This window comes from Apis mellifera, linkage group LG8 (assembly GCF_003254395.2).
Source record: "Apis mellifera strain DH4 linkage group LG8, Amel_HAv3.1, whole genome shotgun sequence".
NCBI classification, from domain to species: domain Eukaryota; kingdom Metazoa; phylum Arthropoda; class Insecta; order Hymenoptera; family Apidae; genus Apis; species Apis mellifera.
Window position 1 is genome coordinate 3,662,751 of NC_037645.1, and position 26,247 is coordinate 3,688,997.

The following is a 26,247-nucleotide window of genomic DNA, read 5'->3' on the forward strand; positions in this document are numbered from 1 at the left end:
CATGGAACAAAACACTTTTCCAATTTAATTTAACCATCTAATCTAATATCATTAATTAATATTATCGGGAAGACTTTACGATAACATCGTTGCATGCATCAGAAAATCGAATTCCATGATTGAATAAACATATACACACACATATTGAATCGAGGAGATATAATAATTCATCGACGGTATAATTTGATCGATTCGAACGAATCAGAGATATATTGTCACGATGGTTGGAAACAGCGTTCGAGGTTGTATTCGAAAATAGTCGGCTGGAATCCGCCGTCACCTTCGATTAAAATGTCAGAACGTGTCTCCAAATCTCGAGAGATGGCAAATTTTGCGCGAAAAAAAAAAGAGAGAAAAAGAGAGAAAAAAAATTCTCGTGGGAGATCCGGAACCCGATTTACCCGGAGCTTTGTCGAAAATTTATTATCGTCGGGAAGAGATTTTGTTTAAGGTGAGAGATATACGCATCATATTACGCGCCTCCATTTTTCTTTTTCGTCGCATTATATCAATCACGTTTTATTAGTTTCTATTATTGCTCGAAGGTGGTCGATGAGTAACACTGGAAAATCTATTTTTACATTTCAAGAGAGAGGAAGATTTTTTTTTTCATTCTTGTCTCGTCCTCCTCCTTTGTTTTATCTTGTATCTCTTTTTTTTTTTTTTGCTTATTTAACAGAAAATAAATGAGATAGATTGGGAAAGTATAATAATAATCGGGTTTGCACGTTTGAATTATCCGAAATTAAAAATTATTCCTATCGGTTTCTCAAGTTTGTAGTGTTATTGGTGGTTTTTCAGTATATTGTACTTAATATTGAGATATCTTGACGCTCTTCAGCACGTCTATTAACGCCGACATTTCATTTTTAGAATGGCGGTATCGTTTATCATTTCGTTTCAGATATTACTCATTGTCAGAAAATAGCCCTGAGTACAATGGCACCAGATAAAGCGTAGAATTAATGTTGCATTCCCCCTCCCTCCTCTTTTTTTTTTACGTTTTACTTTGAACAAATCCATCTTCCTATCAAATTGACAATGTTTATATTTGTTTCGAAGCTTGAAAAATGAGCGTACATTCAACGTACATTTTTGCATATCAACCTCTTTCGAAGCCACTTTTTCAACACCCTGTATACACGAAAGATCATAAAAGAGAGATTCTTTTTTAAAAAATCAAAATATTTATGCAAAATATATAAAATAAAGATTTTTAATTTAATTCTCTGACAATAGTCACGGTTTAACCCTCGTTAAATAACTCTTGGGTTAAGTTGGCGAAATCTGATCTGACGTTTTCGGCCACTTTTCACCCCTCTCAGACGACGAAAGGCAAGGGATGCATAGGAAACGCCGCGAATTCCTCCTTCTTTTTTTTTTTTCGAGAACACGAAAGCGTAACTGCGCTTCCCGGGCAAACAAGCGATAGGCTGAGCAAGCCTAAATAGATAACGACTGATACCGGGGAGTCTTATTTAATTTTCAACCACGATCGACCGACTCGAGTGTCGAGTTGGAATGTGGAAACGATCTCGGTCGAATTTCATTTCGGTCTCTCCTCGAATTTGATTTCATCCGTTTCTTCTCCTAGGAGGAGGAAACTGGAGCGAACTGTAAAAGTATATATACTTTTTTATTTGTCTCTCTGACGATTGACACGACGTGCGTGTTTGTTTGGAAAATTTGACGGGAAAGGATTAAGATTTAGAAACTTTTGTAAACGCACGTTTCAATATTCGTCGAGAGAAATTCTTCCATTCCATTGTATTTATTCAAAAGTTTCATCAAGATTTTTACAGGTATATTTATGTATTCTGCAAATGTTTGCGCATTACATATCTTTTCTATCGTTACCGGCAACGTTGAAAGAAGCGTATTAACCAATCAATATATTGAAATATTTCATTGTGAAAACATGAACGTGCGTATCCATGTTTCTTGCGTTTATCTTGTACACGTTGTAAAATTGCATTCCTGGTCTAGAAACGACTCAGGATCATTAGAAGATTAGTAACCTAGTTCCAACTAAAATTGGTACACCATATCTCGCTATCACATTGTACACAATAAATATCTGCCTAATGGATTATTCAATTCCTCTTGGATGGAGGCGTAGACTATGGTATTTAATATTAAAATCCATTAATAAAATTAATCAGAAATATACATTATTGAAATTGATGCATCAATAAATTATGAAAGATATATAATTTATACCTTACAAGAAGTAAGAATAACAAATGCACAAGATAAATCCTCGAATCAAAACAACGATTAACTTGTGACAACTGGCAGGAAAAAACAATAAAGAACCACCCTTTATTTCCACACCTGGTTTCACGGGCGAACGACAATCGCGAGCAAAAGCAAACCAGGCGTAATAACCAAAAAGTCGAAAGCGAGGGAGGGAAGATGGCCAGATAATCGCCACATTCGAAAGGGTAATTGCCGATTTCTCCACCCTCCGTCGATAAACGTCCAGCCTGGGCTGTTGTCGTTCCTCCTCCGCTGAAACGGAACAAGAGAAAAGGCGAGGGTTGCAGGGGGAGGATTGCGGGCTAATCGTTGGAAAATAAACAAGAAAGGTGTTAGCCTTGTGGGGGCGTGTGCGTGCACCTGCAGCGCGCACACCACGCTGGAATGCACATGCACCGGCACGCGTGCAACAGGCACGGGAAAGTTTATCGATCGAGCAAACGCAACCGGGTGAAATTACGGAATCGAGTGGTGGGCCGGAAACGGGGAGGGGGTTGCCGCGAATTGCGCCACGACGTATGGAAATTAGTTCGCCGACCAACTTTCCTCTCCCGTTTCACTCCGTCGAGGGGTGTCGTTTGTCGGCCATTTTGCGACCAGTTTTACATGGAATATCTTTTTCTGATGGAAAAATTCGTGATAGGTAACAATTTTCTTTCTTTCTTTCTAGAAAAGTTTCATAGCTACAAATATCGTTTGAAAATTAATTTTTTCTCGTCTCGTTTCTCATTTTTGCCAAATTTTTAAAAATCCTTTCTCACGATCTCTCGAAGTTTTCTGAGAAAAGATTCAAGAAAAAAAAAGAAAAACAATCGCTTGACCCGGCGGAAGTTCCGGTGTCAAAGTGCCTCGCAGCCGGAAACGTTCGGAGAAGGCCTGGCAAAAAGGAAAGGAATACGACGATTCGCATTTCGGCGATGCGAAAATATACTATAGGAATACGTAGAGGAATGAATTCCGGCCGGCTGTCCTCACCACCGGCGGAGCGGAGGCACGGGAGGGAGAGAAAAAAAGGGAGGGGAGCAGGTGAGGGCCAGGTGCTTGCCGCGCCACCGCGGGTATATCCTGGGCCCCTTCGAGGGTTGCACCGGGCCCGTGCCTCTGCGCCCAAAGCCAGCTGCTTCTCTCAACGCGACGAGGATATATATATACCCCTTTCTTTTCGACCTCGACTCGGAGGAAACCCCCCCGTTTCCTATCTTCCTATCCTCTCTCTCTTTCTCTCTCTCTTCCTCTTTCGCTCGGTTGTACGGCGGATGAGGAAGAGGCGTTCGTTGGGAGGCTGCGAATGAGAGACACGGCGCACAGGATCTGGATATATTCGCGCGGATGTGGGCCAGGTGCTTGGGTAATTGTAGTGGAAAGCGTCACCTGTTGATCGGGATGTATCAGGTGCGAGCCGAGGTGATCGGATGTCGTGGTGAAAATTAAAATTGTGCTTTTTCCCCTTGATAGTGATTACGAGTTTTCTGGGTCTGGGTCTTATATTTGGGAATTTATTAGGAATTCATTTGTTGGTATAGGATGGGATGGATAGAAATTATTGGAAGAGTGTTTGTGTATGTTTCATAGAGTTAGTTTAGTAGGTTTGATTAATTCCTGATCGAATTAATCCTTATCTTTGTGGAAACTTTATGGGTTGGCAAGTGAAAATTAAAATTGTGCTTTTTCCCCTTGGTAGTGATTACGAGTTTTCTGGGTCTGGGTCTTATATTTGGGAATTTATCAGGAATTCATTTGTTGGTATAGGATGGGATAGAAATTATTGGAAGAGTGTTTGTGTGTGTTTCATAGAGTTAGTTTAGTAGGTTTGGTTAATTCTTGACCGAATTAATCCTTGTTATCTTTATGGAAACTTTATGGGTTGGCAAGTGAAAATTAAAATTGCTTTTTCCCCTTGGTAGTGATTACGAGTTTTCTGGGTCTGGATCTTATATTTGGGAATTTATCAGGAATTCATTTGTTGGTATAGGATGGGATGGATAGAAATTATTGGAAGAGTGTTTGTGTGTGTTTCATAGAGTTAGTTTAGTAGTGTGAGGTTAATTCTTGATCGAATTAATCCTTGTTATCTTTGTGGAAACTTTATGGGTTGGCAAGTGAAAATTAAAATTGTGCTTGGTAGTGATTACGAGTTTTCTGGGTCTTATATTTGGGAATTTATCAGGAATTCATTTATTGGTATAGGATGGGATGGATAGAAATTATTAGAAGAGTGTTTGTGTTTCATAGAGTTAGTTTAGTAGTGTGAGGTTAATTCTTGATCGAATTAATCCTTGTTATCTTTATGGAAACTTTATGGGTTGGCAAGTGAAAATTAAAATTGTGCTTTTTTCCCTTGGTAGTGATTACGAGTTTTCTGGGTCTTATATTTGGGAATTTATCAGGAATTCATTTGTTGGTATAGGATGGGATGGATAGAAATTATTGGAAGAGTGTTTGTGTATGTTTCATAGAGTTAGTTTAGTAGGTTTGGTTAATTCTTGATCGAATTAATTCTTATTATCTTTATGGGTTGGTAAGTGAAAATTAAAATTGTGCTTTTTCCCCTTGATTACGAGTTTTCTGGGTCTGGGTCTTATATTTGGGAATTTATCAGGAATTCATTTGTTGGTATAGAATGGGATGGATAGAAATTATTGGAAGAGTGTTTCATAGATTTAGTTTAGTAGTGTGAGGTTAATTCTTGATCTAATTAATCCTTGTTATCTTTGTGGAAACTTTATGGGTTGACAAGTGAAAATTAAAATTGTGCTTTTTTCCCTTGGTAATGATTACGAGTTTTCTGGGTCTTATATTTGAGAGTTCATTAGGAATTCATTTGTTAATATAGGATGGGATGGATAGAAATTATTGGAAGAGTGTTTGTGTGTTTCATAGAGTTAGTTTAGTAGTGTGAGGTTAATTCTTGATCGAATTAATCCTTGTTATCTTTATGGAAACTTTATGGGTTGGCAAGTTTAATATTATTTGGAAAATTGATCGACACGTTGTATTTGGCTGTAAAAAATTCGTGTGCACCGTATATATGGAGAATGAGCAGCTGTGAAGTTTTTTGACCCCTTCTTTTCGGCTTTTGTCGTATCAGGAAGACCCTTCAGACTTTTTTTCATTTAGCCTCCTGTCGATCGAAGTCCTTCAAGGCGACTCAATTTCTTGAAGCCTTAAAGTCGACTCCCCATTTGATTTGATTTATGATCCTTCTCTCTTTTTTTCTCTTGCTTCAATCTTCTCGTGTAATTGACATCGATCGATTGATTAAATTTACCAGATATGAACAAGAGAAAAATAAGAATCCTGAATTTAAGAATAAATTTTTAAAATTGAAAATTTCTGATAACAATAACGCCAAGTTTCTTGTTCGAATCCACTATCCACCTGTCCATTACGCATGCAGATCTTGTCGTATTTCCCGTATTAATAAGCAGGGATAACGAGCCAATTTTTCTCCCGCAAATTACCGCTTCGACTATTAATTATTCGATGTAATTTCCTTTCTAATTTCTGTCGATCGTTAGCCCATATCCCGCATAATTCTCGATCACGGTACCACCGACTAGCCATAACTTCGACATAGTTGGGTGCCGTTTGCGGATGTTCACCAGTCAGACGTTTCGCCTTTTCCTGATTATTCGTGCCGATAAAGGAGCCTTGAGAGCCACGGTCAGGCACGCGATAGTTCGGTTACACTTAATCATTCCGCTTAATTCCGTGTTTAATTCCGCGCAATTTCTTCTTCTTCTTTTTTTTATCTAATCGGTTCGATAATTTATATTTTCTTTCCCTTATTTTCTTTTTTGTTTTTTAATTTCTCTTCGACGTGTTCTCAGTCGGTAACGTAGTATTGAATGGGATGAAATCTGTATGCTCGTTAAAAGTGATTCGATATCATTTCGAAAATATCGAGTTAAAATAAATATGAATAAGAAAATTTTAATTTTCTTTTGCGAATAATATTTTTACCTAGCTTTGAAAACGGAAGAAATGAAAATTTCCAAATGATATCGATAATTCCCTAGAAAGATGATCGATCGGTATAGTGAGATAAAATATTTCTTCGAAATAATTTCGAAATTACAAAAAAAAAAAAAGAAGAAAACAAACGATCTTTAATCGTATTCCATATATCAAGGAAGATTCGTATGCAAATCGTGTGCCATCGGTGTAAATCCATGTACGCGCGAGTGTAAAATACGCAGTAGATGAACACGTTCGTCGTCAGACATCTGTCTTCTTCAAACTTCCCTCCCTGTCTCCCTCGAATATGATTTATGCCCGTTTCTTAATTTGTTATTCGATCGAAACGACGAAGAGAAGGCTTTTTCGAGAGAAAGGGATAAGATGTATTTCGTTTTTTCTTATTGTTAAAATTAACCTGGTAAGTAAGTAAGCTTTCGTTGCATGATCGATACTTCGTTCCATGGCCGAACATCTGTTGCTGTAATTAGAAGGAATTATCGAAAAATGAACAAGTTTTTATATATAAGGTATTGCTTTCCATCCTTTTTCATTTAAAGAGCAAGATGAAGAAGTATAAAGGAAATATATATTCTTTATCGAGGGATAGAAATATATAAAACAGAAAGATATCTCTTCGAATATTAAACTCTGCATTCAGATAAATTTGGATTCGAAAAATATGTGAAATTGGAAAACGATAGATGATATAAAAGATCGTATTATTCATACGATCAACTATAAATTGAATCTTAGAAATAACAATATCCGTGCAAAGAAATTATTATTATTTAATAACGAAGAAAGAAGAAAGAACACGTTCGTTTTTATCAACGGCTTCATATAAATATATGAAATTAATTAAGAAAAATCGTGCCGGTATCAAACGAGTAAATGAGAAGATATTATCGTTTATAAAATTTCAAACAAATGATCCCGCTGGGCTGAAATGAACCATACCAGCGTTAATTACTCCAAAGCGGAAGGAAGAACGTACGTAAAATTACACCGGAACGAAATATCGCTCGTAATGCATCGTGAGTTTTTTTTTCTTTTTTTTTTTTATTACAGGGACAACCTGTTGTATATAGGATATATGTAATACGCATATGCATTGCATCTTGACCAATCAAAGGCGTTCCTTCCTCTACGTGGCCTACCTTAAAGTGGCTGCACGACAGGTGTCCGTTCGGTGTCAGCAGGTTTCCATTTCGATGGAAGTGGGACGGAAGGATCCGTGGAAAAGGAAGCGAGGATTAAATCTTCCTTCAAATCGCTCGAAATTGACCTATCTATCGAAAGTGGCCACGGTTCCAGCTTTCTATTTTCTATTTCTCTCGTATCGTTTTGAGGTTAGGTTTCCTTTACACTACGAATGCTTTTATTCTCGCGATAATTTTTGTTTTTTTTTTTGAGGATAATTTAATATTTTCAATAACGTGTGTTTTATATATATATATACGCATTTCTATAATTCTTGAATCCTTTTTTTGTTACGTAAGTGTTATTCGTCCACAAGGTTATTACATAACCTTAAATTTTGATACTTTTTTTTTTCGCGTATACGCGCATCTTTTTACTACAAAAGTTTTCTAAAGCCAAGTTTAATCATAGGAAATAGATTTTTTTTCCTCCAATTTTATAGCTTTTAAACTTTTTAAATTTGATTTAATTGAATTGTTCTCGGATTATAGATAATCCCATTGACACTTTGGATGGATCAATTCATCTCGGTTGTTTTTTCTTTTACATCATAAAAGATCATCAATGGCGCGAGATACAGATTACAAATAAAAATTAAATTATCAAGTTACTTAATTCGGATCTAATTCAAAAACGTTACGGTCACCTATGACCCAGCTTTATCAATTTGGAGAGGGGGATTAAATTGTAGGATTTGTTTGGATAGTATTTATGATTATTTTGTGTGTTATATTGGGACTTTCTGAATGGAAAGTTTTTGCCTTTTTTATCGTTATTAGATACGGCTATATCATATTTACTGAATTGATGTGTTATAATCAGTATTATAATCTCTGTTGGCCTTTATTACTATCTTCCAGTGTTACACACGAGCTTTTCAATTACTTCTTTTTACAGATTGTTTCATTACTTGAATATATTCACGCAACTTTGCCCTATTTTGATTTATTTCCTCCAATTCGTTTAAATAATACAAGTGCTTGCTCTGCAAATCGGATTGTTTCGCATCTAGGGGAATATAGGGGAGGCGTGTAGGTAAGATAGATCACGTGGTCTATTCGATAGGTCGGTAAAGAGGGCGTTTGTTCCATCTATGTTACGTATACTCATAGGTTACCATCGTGAAATCATACGTAACATATATATAAGCTCGTAACTCTTCCTCTATTTTATTTCTCTTGCTTCTTTAAAATTCTTTACACAAAATTATACGATATTTCTCAACAAAATATTATGGAATGCAGTTAAAAAAACGATGCATCTGTTGTAACAAGCTGTTGTACATCTTGTAAATCGTCGATAAATTGGTGAAAGGAAAACCAGACAGACTTTTACACTCGAAAGGTTCTCGTTTCGAAAATCGCCGACCAATTTTTTTTTCTTTTTTTAATCTTTAATCTTTTCGTCAATCAAAATTTATTTATAAAGATTTACAAAGATTTGAATCGAAAAAATTTTCTCATTTCCCTTGTAAAATCTTCCTCGATATTATTCGAATGAATAAATGGACACACAAATCGTTTTCAAACCAACCAACCAACTTTCATTCGCCAGAAACCGTCAGAAATAGCACCGACTCGTGAAATACCACTCTCCTAGGCCTGGGTCCCTCAACTGGAACTTTCTCTAAGCCCCGTTCTAACGTTCTTCTTCAAGGTCCTCCTCTCCCTCCCTCCCTCCCGAAAAATCACACGGAGTTCCATCTTACTTTTACGTTACGTAAAAACCCCCCGGCGGGGAGAAGGAGAGAAAAGAGTGAATAGACGGGATCGGGGCACGAGTTTCGCGATATAATTTTTCACTCCTTCAAATTCAACCCGTTCGTCCGAGGCGTCGAGGAGCCGATTTCGTCGGCGCGTAGCCGGCTATTAGAAATAGTTTCGCTATGAACGAGTCGGCGGGGGCGGTGACCAGCCCGAGGCCGCGTAAACTCGCTTTTCTGCCTCGTATGTCGTCGCCGGCCATGCTTCCTCGCCGTTCCATCCTTCGATGAAGAAATTTAGGCGATCGAAACACTCTGAATGGACAGCTTTCTGGAACTGAAAATTTTTATCCCTTTCGAAAGATTAGATTTTTTTTAAGGAAGGAAGGAAGGAATTAATTTACTTGTTGATGGTTTTATTTATTCGGTTCTTTTTTTTTTTTGAATGGAATTTCTTCTTTGAATGGAAGTGAAAAGAAATGTGGGCATGGAGGGGGAGGGGGAAAGGTTACGTAAGAGAAATGTCGAAAACGGTTTTTTACCGGAAAGGAAGTGACAATATTTAAATTAGATACACATGCATTTTTTTTCCCCCCCCTTGGCGGTTGAACGCGTTACATAAAGATGAGGAAAACGGTAGATAGGCACGTTAATGTGCAATTTGAATTCATTTACTGTCACGATTGTGACAACTGTTTACAATCTTAACTTTGAATTTTAATGGGGAAATTAAATCGTTCCTCTTAAAAGAACAATCATCGTTCGCGTGTCATTATTTCAAAATGACATTTATGTTAATTTAACCTTGTCGACCTTAAATATCGTTTTAATACCAATCATTATTTTCTATGTGATTATCCTCGAGCGTAAACCGAATTCGAATTTTCTTTTTTTTTTCTTTTCTTTTCTTTTTTTTAAATCAAATACATCCTTCCCCCTTCAAAAATATCGAGCAGATATGAAGAAAAAGAATTTTTTTCCTTCTCATTTTTGCACAACAAATTTTAAATACTTTTTATACATTCCATTTTTAATTTGGTTAATTAAAATTCAATCCAATAAAAAAAATGATAATTTTAAATTTTATATATATATATATTTGATAAATATACGATGGAATATGTTAAAAATTCTTCTTCAACACCGACGAGTGTCAATGAACCAAGTTCGCCAGTTAACCAAAAGGTCAACGACTGCTCCTCCATATAAATTCACCAACTTCCTCCACCGATATCCTAAACTTCGTTCAATGGCTGACATTTAAACCAAAATCCTCCTCCTTTTCCATTTAAATCAGCGATTCCCAAACGATTCTTTTTTTTCTTTTTTTTCAAAACAAAATGATTTCCACCTCGCTTTTATCTATATAATAATTGCAATAATTTGCAACTTCCTTCCTTTCTTATAAAGAGATGCATCTTTACAATACAACAACAAAAGTGAATACATATATATATATATATTTTTTCCATCACAATAAACACACAAGTTTATCATATTCATTATTCCATATTACGTAAACTCGCCAACCTTCTTTTCTTCTCTCTTTTTTGATTTTAAAAAAATTTTCTTTCAAAAAAAAAATCTCGCGCTTCCGTTCGAATCTCGTTTGAATACGAATCTCTTTTGAATTCTCTTTCGTAAAATAAGTTGCAAAGAGAAACGCGTTTTTTTAACGATAAAAAGCAAAAGTTTAAAGAAACTTTTAAAACTTTCGATTCCTCTCGTTTGTTGAATGTTCGCAACAACATTCCATAATCCGTTCCAAGAAGCGATTCTGGAAATGACGAATGAAAAGAAAAGGAAAGAAAAAAAAAAGAAAGAAACGCGCGCGTTTTATTTCTTCAACAATGAAATAGAGAAATTTCAAGTGTGTCAACATAACTTCGTGTAACCTACCTTGGTGTAGGAGGACGAGGCGTGTGCACACAGTGTGTGTATCGGTTCAAAGCGAAAACCGATCACGTAGCTTGGGACCCAAAAACAAAATCGAGGATGAAGAAAGCGAGAGAGAGAGAGAGAGAGAGAAGCGAGAGAGAGAGAGAGGGAGAGAGAGAGGCAATTTTGCAACTCGAGGCGAGCCCGAACGTGTCCCTTAAGTTCGTTGAAACACCGTGGTTGTCGTATATACTTTGGAACAATGGGCTCGGCCGCGAAAATAATCGTTTTACGAACGAACAAAGATTGCTTCGTTAACATTTCGTAATGCATCGTAGCTTGCAGGAAGTATTTTATGCGTTTAGCTTCTTTCTTGTACGCGGGACTCTTCTTCTTTATCTTTCAAACGAGCGCGCATTGTGCTTACGATTTTTTCAAACTTTCAGAGAACAAAGGGGACGGCACGGGTCTTAAAGGTTATGCAGATGTTGTTGTAACCGCGAACGTTTCACAATTTACATTTTGGTTTTAGTGTGAAAAGGCGCGAAAGGGGGATGGGATATATTGTCCCCTCCCTCCTCCCATCCCCCATTTTGCGTCCTCGCTTTTTTTTTTTTTTAAATATCCTGATCCAAAGCATTAGAAAAAATTTATCGAAACATTTGCTGTAATTACATAGCAATTTTTATATTTATAGGAAGGAATATTATACGTACGTTCATTTTTTAACTCAAAAATCTTGCCTGACTCGATGAAAAAAAAAAAAAAGAATTCGTAAAACTTCTCGTAAATTTATCATTCATAATACAATGATAGTGAATTTCAAAAACGAAAGGAGAATATTGAATGCAAGAATTCTGGACACACTGTTCCCATTTCTTAATAAATGAATAAAAAATCTGCGTAATAAAAATCTTAAAATTGTACGATTCGTATTAATTTAAACGTGTTCGAGGAAATCGATCAATCCTCGAAAAAATCTCGAAAACAATCGTTCTTCTGGAGGGAAGGGTTCCAGAAGGAGGACACGTGGTTGTGATCCATCCAACGGGGACGAAGAAAGAAAGAAAGAAAGAAAGAATCGGGCGGCTGTCGCTTTTTAGAAGTTAGAAAGCCAATTCTCCCGGCATATCTGGCCTTGGCTCGATCAATATTTACGAACATCCGGTTTACGAAGATCAAATATCGGTTTTGATCGGGGGCTTGTATCGTATAAGGGGGGGGCCTCGTGACGTAACACGGTAGCCTGTGCAAACGGAAGTTTGCATTTTTCGAGGAACCATTCTCGAAATCGTTTCGATTTTTTTTTTTTCTTTTTCACTTACCAATTATCCATTCATCCGTGAATACTTTTACTTAAGATAGTTCTCGGGATACTCGAGGAATTTTCCGTTGACGTTTTGGAGCAATATAACGAGAGAAATATTTGGATTTTGGATTTTCAATTATTACGAACGTTGATTAAAAAAGACTATTTTTTTTTTTAGTTGAGAAAAGTATATGATGTAAATAATATTCTCAAAGCTTTTGAAAAATAGATCTTTCATTAAATTAACTAATATGTGGTTTACAATAATAATAATAATTATTATATACTTAAATCTTATACAAAGTATATTCTTCCAAATCTTCTTTGTTTATAGATATAATTTTTAATCGAATGATTAAGTTATTCGTTCACAATATTCTGTGACAAAATTTTCCTCCCAAATTGTTCTTCTCAGAAAAAAATATCTCAATAGATGCATCCGTTTACGACGGGTAGAATTCTCGTAAAAAGGGATTGCGTTAAATAATAATTGAAACGAAGGATTCGAGCACAACACCACTTCGATGAAGTCGAAGCAGGAAGCGATCGATCTTACGAAAATACGAAGAAAGTCTCGAGGAAACTCGACTCGAGGACACAAAGTGAATGTTAATTAACGTTTTCCCGGGTGTAACCCTTCGAAAAATGGGCAACCGATCGCGTATACCTTTTCAATTTCTTCGAATAATATAAAACATAATTTTGGACGACGATTGAATATGCGGGTACCCGTAGCCAGAAATATGTATATAATTTACGGTGCGTTGACACCTTTCTAGAAATTAAAAAGTTTTTTTTTCGAGCCATCATTTTCAAGCGCAATGAGAATGGGTAGATGTAAATAGTTTCAGAATTGTTTTTTTTTTTTTTTCAAATTTTGAATAATATATGTACTTTTTGAAAAATTTATAAATCTTCGAAGTCTTTCAACTTTATGAATATATTAAAAAAAATTCTTGAACGCTAAAATCATTTGAACAGTAAAGTAATAAGGAAAGAAAGAAATATTATCTCATACATCTTAGCTTCGTTTTTTTCAAAAGATTTCAAATTAAAAAAAAAAAAAAATTACGAAGATCTATATATATATATATATATTTTTTTTTACTTTTAGAAAAATAAAAATTAAAAAATCTTGGTCGAAACAGAAACGTTTCGTTTATTATAAATATCCAAAATCTACAGATTTTTGGTTTTTCCCAATTTTTGTATCAAAAGTAAAATAAAATAAAAGGACGAAAAATTTAATTGGAAGATTAGAATTAAATTATTTCCCAAACAAAGAAAAGAGGTTATGCAAAGAATAAATTGATAAAATCAATTTACAGTTTTTCATTCCTACTCGAACGAAAGACTTGTTTGGAAAGGAATAATATGGGAAATGATTAATATAGAGAAATGATGGCGAAACGAGGAAAATTCTGACAAAAAGCAGACCACGTGCGGCCGTCTCGAGGAATCAGTAGTCGTTGCCAGTACCACGTCAGACACGCACGATGAGGTCACCGCCGTTCTTCTCCAAAGTGAACGTAGAAACAAGTCGGACAAGGTTGCAACGAGTTCTTTAACAACTTCCACCATTCAATAATATCTTTCAAGATGGGTCACAAATTATTGAGACTTGCAAAAACAATCCATTTTTTTTATCTAATAATCGAGAAATCGAAATTTTGAAAATTAATTTAATCACGCGTTAAAAAAAATCACGTTTGAATATTATCTTCTTATAATTTTTTTTAATTATAATTAAAAGTATAAGAAAAATATGATTTGATTATATTTAAAAAAAAAAAAATCTGAAATTATTTGTATATGAAACATCTTTTTTCGTTTTTGTTTCTACAAATTAATATTTCATGCATTATAAATAATCAATTGATTAAATAGTTGATAGTTAAATAGTAACTGTATTCATGATAGCGAATCAATAATATTTTCTTTTGGATTTATTTAAAAGTGGAAAAATATATCTTCTACAATCATGCACAAGCACATACATAAATAAAAGTCGATATTCGAAGCAGATGTCCTACACGATTCCTGGAAAGGAATCGATAGGAGTCTTCGTAATATACACTACAGAGCCTCTTTTGACTATCCTAAATAAATATATAAATATGTGTATTGAATTTTTTTTATTCGAAATTTCAATTTTCTCGAGCAAACTCCAATATTAATTTTTTAAATAACAATCAACAGTATTGCCAAGTTTATCTTATCGCGATAAAATAAAATTTGTATGAAAAAAAAAAAATTATACACTCTAACCTATATATTCAACTATCTTATTCTCATTCGATAAATTAGGTCATCAAACTAACCGATCGATTTCTCCAAATTAAAACGAAAATAAATAATCGATTTAATCTATCTAATAATGTTATCACATGCAAATATCCATAAGTTGCATCCATAAGCTTTAATATCCACTCAAAATTACTTAAAATTAATCTTCAAAATCGAAACATGGCCAAAACTTTCCTGACACATATACGGTGTTCATATATCGCTCTGTTCGGTCGATAAAAAAGGGAGAGAGAGAGAGGCGAACGGTGGCTGACGGTGTGGATCGTGCCCGATACAAAAGGCGGGTCCCTTACGTGCGAAAAAGGACCCAAAGTATACACCGGTAATCGGAGCAGATGTCCTGGCGGAGGAGAGTAGTGGTGTGACGGTTCCTGGAAGTGGCGTTGGCCAACGTTAAGCCGGCGAAGGCCATAGATGGCTACTAGAAGGACCAGAAAACGACCCCTCGAGCACCGTTTCGTCTCCAACGAGGGTCCTTCCCCCCCCTCCACGGGGAATGCCTTTACGCCCATGGAGGGCTAAGGAATGCCGCGGAGCGGTGATTCTGCTTTTTGTTGCCAGTTACGCTTGGGGAAGAAGGAGCGCCTCTCCTATATACCCCTGGTCCCTTTTGTACTTTATTTTTGGCCGGAATGGTAAACACCTTGCTCAGAGGCGCCGCCCTTCGATCCTGCATCATTCTTTCACCCCACCTCTCCGCTCGCCCAATCGAGAAGAGGTGGTGGTGGTGGTGGTGGTGGTGGTCTTCCTCCTCTGGCTTCTACATTCCCGTCGGCTTGTTTTCTACCTTTTCTTCTCACTTTCTCTCTGGCTCTCTCTTCTCTCTGCCTTCCTTCTGCCTTCTTGCATCCACTCGGTGTCCTCACTGTTCCGCGCCATTTAAGTAGTCATTAGTGCCGCCACCTGTCGGCTTATTTTTGTTTCATTTATCAGAAGGAAAGGAAAGAAAAAAAGAAAGAAAGGAAGGAAGAGCGAGGAGGAGAAAATTTAGAATTTAGAATTTCTTTGGGATTGGATTAGATTTGAGGTTATGTTTGAAACAGATGATCATTAATAGTTTGTTATTAACATTAAAGATATATATATATAATGCGTTAATTGTAAGTCATTTGGGGGCATATTATGGGCAGAGAGGATGATTCATATATTTTCTCTGATATTTTTTTTTCCTCTTGTGTGCTTGAATTATGCGAGTCGAATAGCGAATAATAAGAGCAAGATATTTTTTGACAATCATGGTAATTTGTATGCCACAACATGGATACTAGTTTAGGTAATGGAATATACGTTATACAGAGTGTCCGATAAATCATAGAGCGGAATAAAAACAGCAAAAATAATTGGATAAAAAAAAATAAAAAAATAAAAAAAAAAGAAGAAAAGAAAAGACCGAAACATGTATAAATTTTTAATAAGAAATTCTTGCTCCGCGAGTTTATCGTTACACTCTACATAAAATTTACATTCCGTTATCTAATCTACTGTCCGTTCTACGATGTATCCACTTGCTACATTTACTGCCCATAAAATACGTGGTGTTTCGAGAAACTAGAACTACGTATCTATAACTATTTTCAAAACGTATTTTTAAATCTAGATTCTTCGAAACAACAATTCTATTTTCGTCTATTAAACTTAACACTTAAATTCGTTTTTAAAAATTATTGAAAATCCATTTAAAATTCCCCCCCTTTTTTCTTTTCAATCAATTCTTGAAAAAAAAATTATTTATCAAATTTTCCTAATTTATTAATCTTATAGACATTCTCAAAATAATTGTAATCTTAAATGTAAATTCACAGGTAAAAAGTGAAACTTTTCCATTCGGATAATTCGAAAGAGAAATTTCTCACGGGATAGTTGATTCGTGGACACCGTGTATGCAGACCGGCATCCACCTTTTCGTTGCAGGCCACCTTCTATCGATTCCTCATTGCGAACCAGATAAATCGGACCCCCGGTTTCTCGGAACCGGCCAGGTAATGGCAGGGACGTAACCCTCCGCGTTTCTCCTCTCTCAAGGAAACCTATTGTCCGTTAGTCTCGTTGCCAGTTTTCGTCCTGGTTCCTCGCGGTCTGTCTAGAATTCGACCCGCTCCTGTTGCCAAAAAATCGATTTCTCCTTCCTTCCAACCTTTCCTTTCTTTCTTTCTTCTCGATATACCGTTTGATCAAGCGATTAAGATAGTTTCGATCGATCGAAGAAAAATGAAAAATTATTCGATTCGGATTCGAAATTGGTTATAAATTTGCATAAACAAGGCACGCGAATGGAGAAATCGAAATGGAATGGTCGGTGAAGGGGAAGGAAAAAAATTGCAATCGAATTTTCAATGATAATCTCGAAGATGAATTGATGGTCACTTCCGTTACAAGACCATTCACCACCTGATCTTTCTCCACCCTCTCTTGTTCGTCATATGGACGTTTTGAAATTCGTCATTCCCGGACATGGAAACGCGATGTAACGCGTTGGATCCCGTGTAATTATGACAAATAACCGTAATTATTATGCGGCTTTATTATTATCCGATTTCACACGATGTCTTATCTGTGTGGTTGCAACATATGTCAGTAATTTATCCTGCGTTCCTTGATATATCAGTTGTTTAAATTGCATCGTGAAGCTACGGAATCTAATTTTCCCAAGTATTCTTGGAAATTAGATGTGAAAAAAAAAAAATCTTCAAATTTCTCTCGTATATTTCTCTAATTAAAATCAAAATAATTGTCTGGTTATATATATATATATATATTTTTAACACGATTGTTCACGTAAAATTAATTTAATAGAAAAATAGAAAAGAGAAAAGAATATCGTGCTTTAAAAAATTAATACAAATTAGATATTAGATTTTGACGTTGTATTATTACATAAAATAATTCGATGATAAGAAAGAGGATAAAATAAATTGTATTACATGTTACACGTTGTCAGTAAATCGGATATGCCTTCTTGGTTATGATCATATAATCGGTGACAAGCAATTTGTGATGAATGATCCAGATTGGAAGTGAAGTTGAAGTAATAAAAAACGACTGGATGGTCGTTAATACGAACAAGCGCACAGCATAACACGATGAAAGGATGATTTCTCAATAAGTATATACATACATCTAATAAATAATCTTCGTTATTTTCAAAATCCGTTATATTGATCAGCTTGAACTTAATTTTAGATCTTATCAATCTTATCAATTTTTCGAATCGGCTATTTAATGTAATCGAGTATAAATCTTAATACCTATTATTAGAAAGGAAATTATATTTTTAATTCTTATTATGAATTCCAGAAATTAGAACGTGCTAACGGTATCTTTATGATTGCTATTTCAAAAATCGCAGGATATATATTGTTAAAAAATTCTTTTTCGTTTCGAATTTTTATTAAAAATATATATAGAATGAATTTTCTATCCACAATTCGATTTAAAAGATTATAAATTAATAAAGGCAGATAAAATCTTTGTTCTACAAGACAATTAAATTTCTCTATAATTTTTCGCATATAATATTTTTGAGTACATATACCTTTTTATATCTTTTTTTCAGTAGTAGTAATAGTATATTACATTACTATTTAATCGTATTTTTTTCGTTCATTAAATTCGATCCAAAGATAATAACGAACTATGGTTTCGAATCCTGCCAGACGAGACCACAAAGGGTTAAATTGCACGTGGATCACGCATGTACACGCGTTGCGTCATTCGTGCGTGCGCATGCGTACACGTCTACGCAAAGCACGCGTACACACGATACGCACTACCGCAATACCATGAATACCCAGTAACGTATCAAGTTGTCCCCTTCGCCCCCACTCACTCACTCACTTCCTTCCTTCCTTCTTTTCCTTTTTTCCAAGTAACTTCTTTAGATCCTTGAACGTGACTTAGTTTACAATGTTTCTCACGTTACATTTACGTCGCATCGTGTTCAGTCAGAAATTAAATAACGTAACGTAAGGAGTAGATTATCGTTTCGATTATAAAAATAATTTGAATTTATCGATTTAATTATTCTATATAATGTTTTAAAAGTGTGTAACCGATTTCAATCATGTAATGTATGTATAGAAATAATTTTATAAATAATCTCTCTGAAAATGTGAATATTTGGGAAGGATTGAAATGTTAAGATTTATTCTTTTATCCGATGCCCCATTCTACCAGTTAACCATACGAAATACCGTATTATTAGAAAAACCAACTTGAAGATAAACCTCGACATACTGATTCGTATGTTAATACCATTAAGTCTTGTTCCAAGCAAATGACGATGAATATATGAATTTATATTGTTGAATAATTTATTATATACGAATTCTTGCATTTAAAAAACGTTTTATTCTATATGCTCAAGATTATTTCTTATAAATAATATATCTATGAATTCTCACATTTTTTTTTTATTCATTAAAATATATTTTAACATATGTTGTAATCATTGCATATTAAATGTTATTTTTTTAAAAAGGTTAATATCGATTGTACATATTTTGCATATTGATGACATTTTGTATCATTTTTTGATAAATTAGAATTTTTAGAACTTGGAATGCAAATAATTTTGAAAAAAGAATGAAAAAAAAAAGAATTCGCAACCAGCGATGCGATAATTTTTTTATATATCCTCTCTTATCTTCTTCATATGGAATGCGTCCATTCCGGATGTTGGCAATCAGCTTTTCTATTCTCACTTTGTCAACCGGTCCGAACCAGTCTCCGAGATTTTTGAAATGTTCATGTTCTTCTCTTCCTGGTCCCCTTTTTTTCTCATCGATCGTTGAATTATTATTCGTTGCAACTGGTATTTGATGCAAATATAGTATATGCACAAAACATATTATTTTAAATATATTTTGTACGTAACATATTATATTGTATATCAGAGTAAAAGAATATGCAGAAATATACGTGATAATCGAGATTCATAATGGATATCTTTAAAAAATAACAAATTTTATATTTTTTTTTACAAGATCTCTTTTTTATAAAAAAATATTAATATTATATATTATATATTATAAGTTATTTACAATTTAAATATCACAAAATAAGATATTTCAATCATTTTTAAAAATTATTTATATATGAGAAAGAAAAAATTAAATTGTTAATAAGTTTAGTTGATTTTTTAATTAAGTTCTTCCTTTATTCTTAAATGTTCCATCGAAGTTACGTTACGTCCCTGTTACCACTTTACACACTTATTACACATCCATAGATCTGCACCTGTGACATAGCATGTGTGTAGAACTCGAATATTCCACGTCTCGTGGTGTGTTCCTTGTTCTTTCTGTTTCAACCTCGGTATCGACTTTCTCTCTCGATTTCGTGCTCGATAACGTATATCGAGGTAAAAGCTAACAGGAAGTCCAGTTAAATGGTAATATAAAGCAATATTGACCTATTCAACAATGTTTGTCCAATGCTCCTTCTTTTTCTCCTTTCTTTTTTTTTTTTCTTTCAATATTATTTCCTGTTATTTAATTATTAGAAATTCTTTAAATAACGATATAGGTTAGGATTAGTGATAATAATAAAACTGATAATAATATAATAAATTTTAATAAATAATCCTGAAACGAATTTAACAATACATAATAAGATGTCTATTTATAAATAATAATCTCACTGACCAGTATTGTAATCGCATACTTTGATACGCAAAACATACATTCAAATTTTTGTTCTATCACTTTAAAATTCCCTATACAGTATGTGTACATATGCATAAAGATAGAAGAATGGAAAAAGAGGGTTTCTAACATTCCGACCGAGTAAACTCGTCTTTTCGTGAGAACGTTTCGTAAACCGTCACCAGATCCATCGTGGAAAAATGCAAATATACAAGTGCAATCGTTGCATCATCTAACCTAACACACTGGGGCTGATGCTCGCGCCATGACACCAGATATTCCAATAGGATATAATAAAAGTAACTAGATGCAGGCTCACCAGAGGGCAGACCGAGAGCACCGACTTGTTTTAACCTATGTGTACGAAGTTGTCTCGCCGGGTAGCCCCGATCATCGACTATCAAGACAACCGCAACAAACGAGTTACTTTATAAATAGTAAACGTCGTATCCCTGAAGTGGATCGTTGGCCTCCCGCGGAATCGTTACGTTTACGCTCGCGTACGCACCGTACCGTGGCGTGCGTAGCATTGCGTCGTTGCACCGTCACGCATTCCATGACACACAAGTATGATACGAGTATATGTGAGCATTGATGAGACATTACGTGTACATGTATAACATGTATAACTCTTTTTACCAAGCGACTTCTGATGACCACGAGTGGCTTGGGGATCGGCAAGTGACTAGGTATAGAAGGGCAATTTTTTTTTTTCTTTTTCTCCACGCCAGAAGCTACATTATAGAAACGTTGAGAAGTTACGAAGCGGTTGATTCTTAGCGATTTCAGTGACCTCGAGATGTTTTGTCGAGGTCGACAACCTGAGAATAATTTTGTCTATAGATATAAGATCATCTCTTGACTTCAGTTTTAGAGATACGTGTGTTAACTGTTATTAATATTTATTATGTTTCTAAGATTTAAGATATTCTTATTTAAAATTTAATAGCATTTAAAAAATGACAGAATTTAAAAAAATAATTTATTTAAGATTATAAATATTTATATGTAATTAATATTTAAATCTTAATTGTTATCACATTTCAGCATAATATTAATTATTTTTGTCATAAATAAATAAATTATTTTTTAAAAAATACTTGAAAAAAATTAAATGCTTGTTAAATACGAGTTATTTTTGTGTTTTCACGAATCACAGTTATCTATACGGTGCAACTTATAGAGTCTAAGACTACTTGACGATCAGTCGCGTAAAAATCACGCCTATATCACTGCGCGTCTTTGTTTCATTCACTTACAATGACGCATCATGTTACTGTATATGTTCGTATTATTTGCTCTTTATTATGAAGTTCTATCTCTTCGAAGATGAAAAATTAATGGGAGATGAATTAAGAAGAAAAATAAATGTAAATATATAAATCTTTGATATATTATTTATAAATAATTCGTCTTTTTATATCAATAATTTATGAAATGAAGAATTTGTAAATTAATTATAATTTCATTTATCTATTAATATATATTTTATAAAATATATAATTCAATAATTCCTATTCTATTTTTCAAGTAATTAAAAAAAAACGAATGATTTAAAAGATTCATGTTCATGATTTTTATTCTAACCTCTACATTATATCATAAACTCTTTGATTTTCAAGTATTTTTAAATTACTAGACAAAAAGTCCCTAGTAATCTTCGTTCTAACCTCCGCATCATTATTTCCTCGATACCGATCAAAAGAATTCAAGACTTATCCACGAAAAAAATTTCGATACTAATGGCAAATTCATTAAGAAGCGAGACTCGCGAGGCCATCGTGCTTTATTTGGCAAATGGTACGAAAGTCATGTCACGTCACGTCACGCCGTTTCGTAAGAGATACTTTACTTTCAGAGCCTTGAGTAGTAACGTGTATAGTATATCCCGCCAAATTCAATGGACTTTTAATCAAGCCGAAGGACGCGTAGTACTCCACGTAGTATAGCCGCCGTGTAATTTCACGGTCGAGAGAAAACGAGGGTACTACGACGTACTCGAGCGAGCAACGCATCCGCGGGAAGGAAAGGAAACAGTGAGCGTATGTGTACACACATTTACTACGATCGAGAACGGCGATACACAAACGGCTGAGGAAACGAGCGTAGTATGCGAACTTAAATGGGTCTTGCGTGGATAACGCAGGATATTTAATGCAGGTTGAGACCTATAACAGGAACAAATAATATACGTAATATGACGGAGGAAATATTCGATACCTGGTATTTAACCTTTGACTGGTTGTGATTGGGTCGTTTGCGACCTGAGCTGTGAATAAAAGGAAATAATGTACTTTTGGAATTTCTTGCAGTATATTTAAAAAAGTATTTTAATGATTAATATAAATAAAAATATATATATATATATAAATATAAGTGAAATTCCTTTTTAATTTTCCTCAAAATTTTATTAATAATAAATATATTTTCACCTTGAAGCAAAAACATCTTTCATTTTTATGATTCTATACATGAAAAGATTATATTTAAGGTTATATTAATATAAGTTCAGATTATTCTAATCCAAGCTTATACTTTTTAGTCACATTAATGAATATATAACAAACAATAATTTTTGTCATTTTAATAACAAATTATTAAAAACAAAAAGGAAGAAAAATAATAATACATAAGTTCTGATATAAGAACTTGATTTTAAGTTTGAAAAAAATTTCATATAATTGTATGTTTTTAATGTTTATCTTGATTACGTTTTAACGTAACGGATCCCACGGTAGCACATTTAATACTTGCGAAACACTCGATATCGTTCGTGATATGAAAAATATCCAATATGTAAATTACGCAGTGTAATAATATCAAGCTTATTAAATACGGAAAGTGAAGGATGTCCATATATTGAATGTGATATGAACAATATATATATATATAATATACATATTTACGATGTTTAACGTATATCGAACCATATAATGTGTACGATATTCACCACATTAAATACATAAGATGAAAAATTTCTTATATTCATATCACGTGTTGTGTGAAATATTTTAATATATGATTCGAATATATAATTTAAAAATAATTTTAAACGTAAAAATGCTTTTAAAATTTCAATTTTGCATTTTATAGTAATTTTAGGTTATGTCTATAACCTAAATTTTCGACATTATTCAACTTTTGATTTCAGTAATTTCTAATAAAGCTATAACGAGAAAAAACTCGGAATTAAAGTGATTTCTTAAATTAATAACTGTTCAAAAACTTATATAATAAATTTATAATGTATCCAATCTATTTATAAAAGATTAAAAATCACAAACAACGATGCAGTCTTAAAAATCACAAACAACGATGCGATAGTCTTTTATACAACAGAGAGTCATTGCCTTATCCGTTTCTATGCACTATTGGCACACCTACCCATCCACCTACGTCCAACCCCTTGAAATACATTCCCAATACGAAAATCCCGCCAACGTAACAAGATGGATAATGGCGATCGTCTAAACGGGTCCTGTTCTCTTCTGATTGTTGCAGAGGTGGGAACAGTTGGTCGTATCGAAGCTGAAATGGGAATTATCCGCCGTAACGCCTGGTGACTTTTTGATGCACATCCTGAGCAGACTGCCAGTACCACGTACTTGGGATCCAGTAATGGTCAGAAGGCACGCGCAAACTTTCATCGCTCTTAGTGCAAGAGGTGAGAAATGATCACGATTATACTGAACCGCCATATTTATTTATGTATGTGGGACGAATGTGCGTGACGCATGCGCATGCGCATGCGCTCCACCATAGAAAATTTAAGAGAACTAAGATAAATAATATGAACAGTTTCTTCTTTATTGTGGCAGCCATAGTGTGAAATAGATTTACGTTGAACAAGATTAGGTTAAATTTCAAAATTTCGGATAATTTATCTATATAAAAGATATATATCAATTTTCATTTTAAATTTTAATATATAGAATACTATCAATAAGTTATTAGTTTGAATTTTTATACATATTGTGTATTAATAAATTAATTGAGGTATGTATACAAAATAATAATTCTATTTTTTTTTTAAACGTAGATAAATTTGTATGTGTGTAAGTTATTAATGTTTTTTAAGTAAAAAAAGAATTATTCGAACGGATACTGTTTTGAATATAACAAGGTTGCTAGGCTTATTAGGTTAATAGATTTCACATCAAAAATTGCATGAGAAAATAATCACTTCTAATTTTATGTCAAGAGCATGATCTACGTTGGAAATCGGAATTTTAAGTATGAAATTATTATTAATACATTGTTATAACACAGGAAATATTTAACATTTGATTTAAATTTCTTTAATCCACATATACTTAATCTCTACTTATAATAGAATTTATTATGAAATTAATTTTAATTTAATTTTTCAATATGAGTTTATTATTATTATTTTATATATATTATATCTTATATATATTTATTACAATATATATTAATATATATTTTTAATGTACAAGTTACATAAATTTCATAATTTTCACATTTTCAAATTTTAAATTTTATCGATATTAGAAGAATTTGCCTATTAGAAATTATAAGAAATTATAATATCACGTGGAGCGTGATAAATACGATATGCTTTAAAATGCAATTTTTACACGAGTCTTCATTGTTAGTCTCATTAGAACCGTGCCACGGCATCGTAAACAATCGGGAACATGCATCGTTAATTCACGCGTTAATGAATATGCTGGTGCGTAGTATAATGCACCCGGTGGAAACCATCACGTAACTACTTTGAATCGATTGTTTCATTTTTTCTTTCTCTCTTCCTCTCTTTCTTTTTCTCTCTGTACTTCTGTATCTTCACTTCTTTTTACTTTATTTAACGGATCATACAATATGTAAAAATTGTCATAAAGATAATGTAATGAAACTATAAGAATATGATTCATATTTCGCGCGCTTTACTTGATAATTTGATAATTTGATAGATTCTTAATTTTTTAGTAAATACAGATAAATACAGATAAATACAGATAAATACAGATAAATAGTACAGATAATTTGATAATAAGATGCATAAAATAAATAATTTTACATAAATTAATAATTTAAATGGAATAACCCATCGAAGTGATGTATCATAACCTCAATCTTATAAATGTAAAAAATTTTATGACATTATTTACAATTATAAATTATATTTAATTGTTTTTAATGAGTACTTAAAGGATTAAAAAAAATAAAGAAATCAATTATATGTAGAGATACGTAAAATATGTAATATAGCATACTTAATTTTAATTAATTCTTCTGGTTAATTAAATTTTTCTTCGTTGATGATGAAATCATTGAAATTATGATATCTTTTTTTGTGGACATGATTACACATACAAATGTAGCAAAATAGATGAAAAAAAAAATAAATTTAATCTTTCTATATATCAATTTGCAAACATTTTTTAATTGAATTCTTGAAGATTGTGTTTTAACAAAGATATTAGCTCACTTATTTTGCAGCTATTTATTTTATAATGAAATTTTATATATCATAAGTCATATGATTATTCTGTTGCGACTCGTCTATGCACATTCTTTATTGTATTTAAAATGGAATTATAATTTTACTATTGTAATTCGATCATCAAAATGATTACCTAAACGATTAATATTTATGTAAAACAGAAATTACCAAATTGGAATCATCAGAATCTCGTCGGAAAATCGCAGAACCTAAAGAGAGAAGCTAAAAAAGAAAGGAAAAGAATTTGAGAAGGAAGAAAAGAAAAGGAATGAGAAGAAGAGAAAGAAGAAGGGGGCGTCGGACATGACGAGATCGCGAGACACGTTTAAATCCCCTTCTGGCCGCTTCCAGTCGGTTGTTATTACAAGCGGGGATGGCAAAAAGCAAGGACCATCGTCCTTCGCCGTCTGGCCGACTCGGTGGTCCCGTGTGGAGAAGGAGAAAAGACTAGGAGCGGGCCGGGAGACGATGATTGTTTCTCACGAGCCAAACTAGGTAGCTCGGCTGAGTCCAGTTCGAGTCG

The 26,247-nt window shown here is 33.7% G+C and overlaps 1 protein-coding gene across 1 annotated transcript in view; it reads left to right on the plus strand.

Moving 5' to 3' along the window:
- Positions 1-26,247, plus strand: part of LOC413183 (G1/S-specific cyclin-D2) — a 46,667-nt gene that overhangs the window by 15,171 nt on the left and 5,249 nt on the right. Inside the window, exon 3 of the mRNA XM_396634.6 lies at positions 23,759-23,921. Within this exon, the coding sequence (XP_396634.2) occupies positions 23,759-23,921 (163 nt within the window). The remainder of the gene's footprint in view (positions 1-23,758; positions 23,922-26,247) is intronic.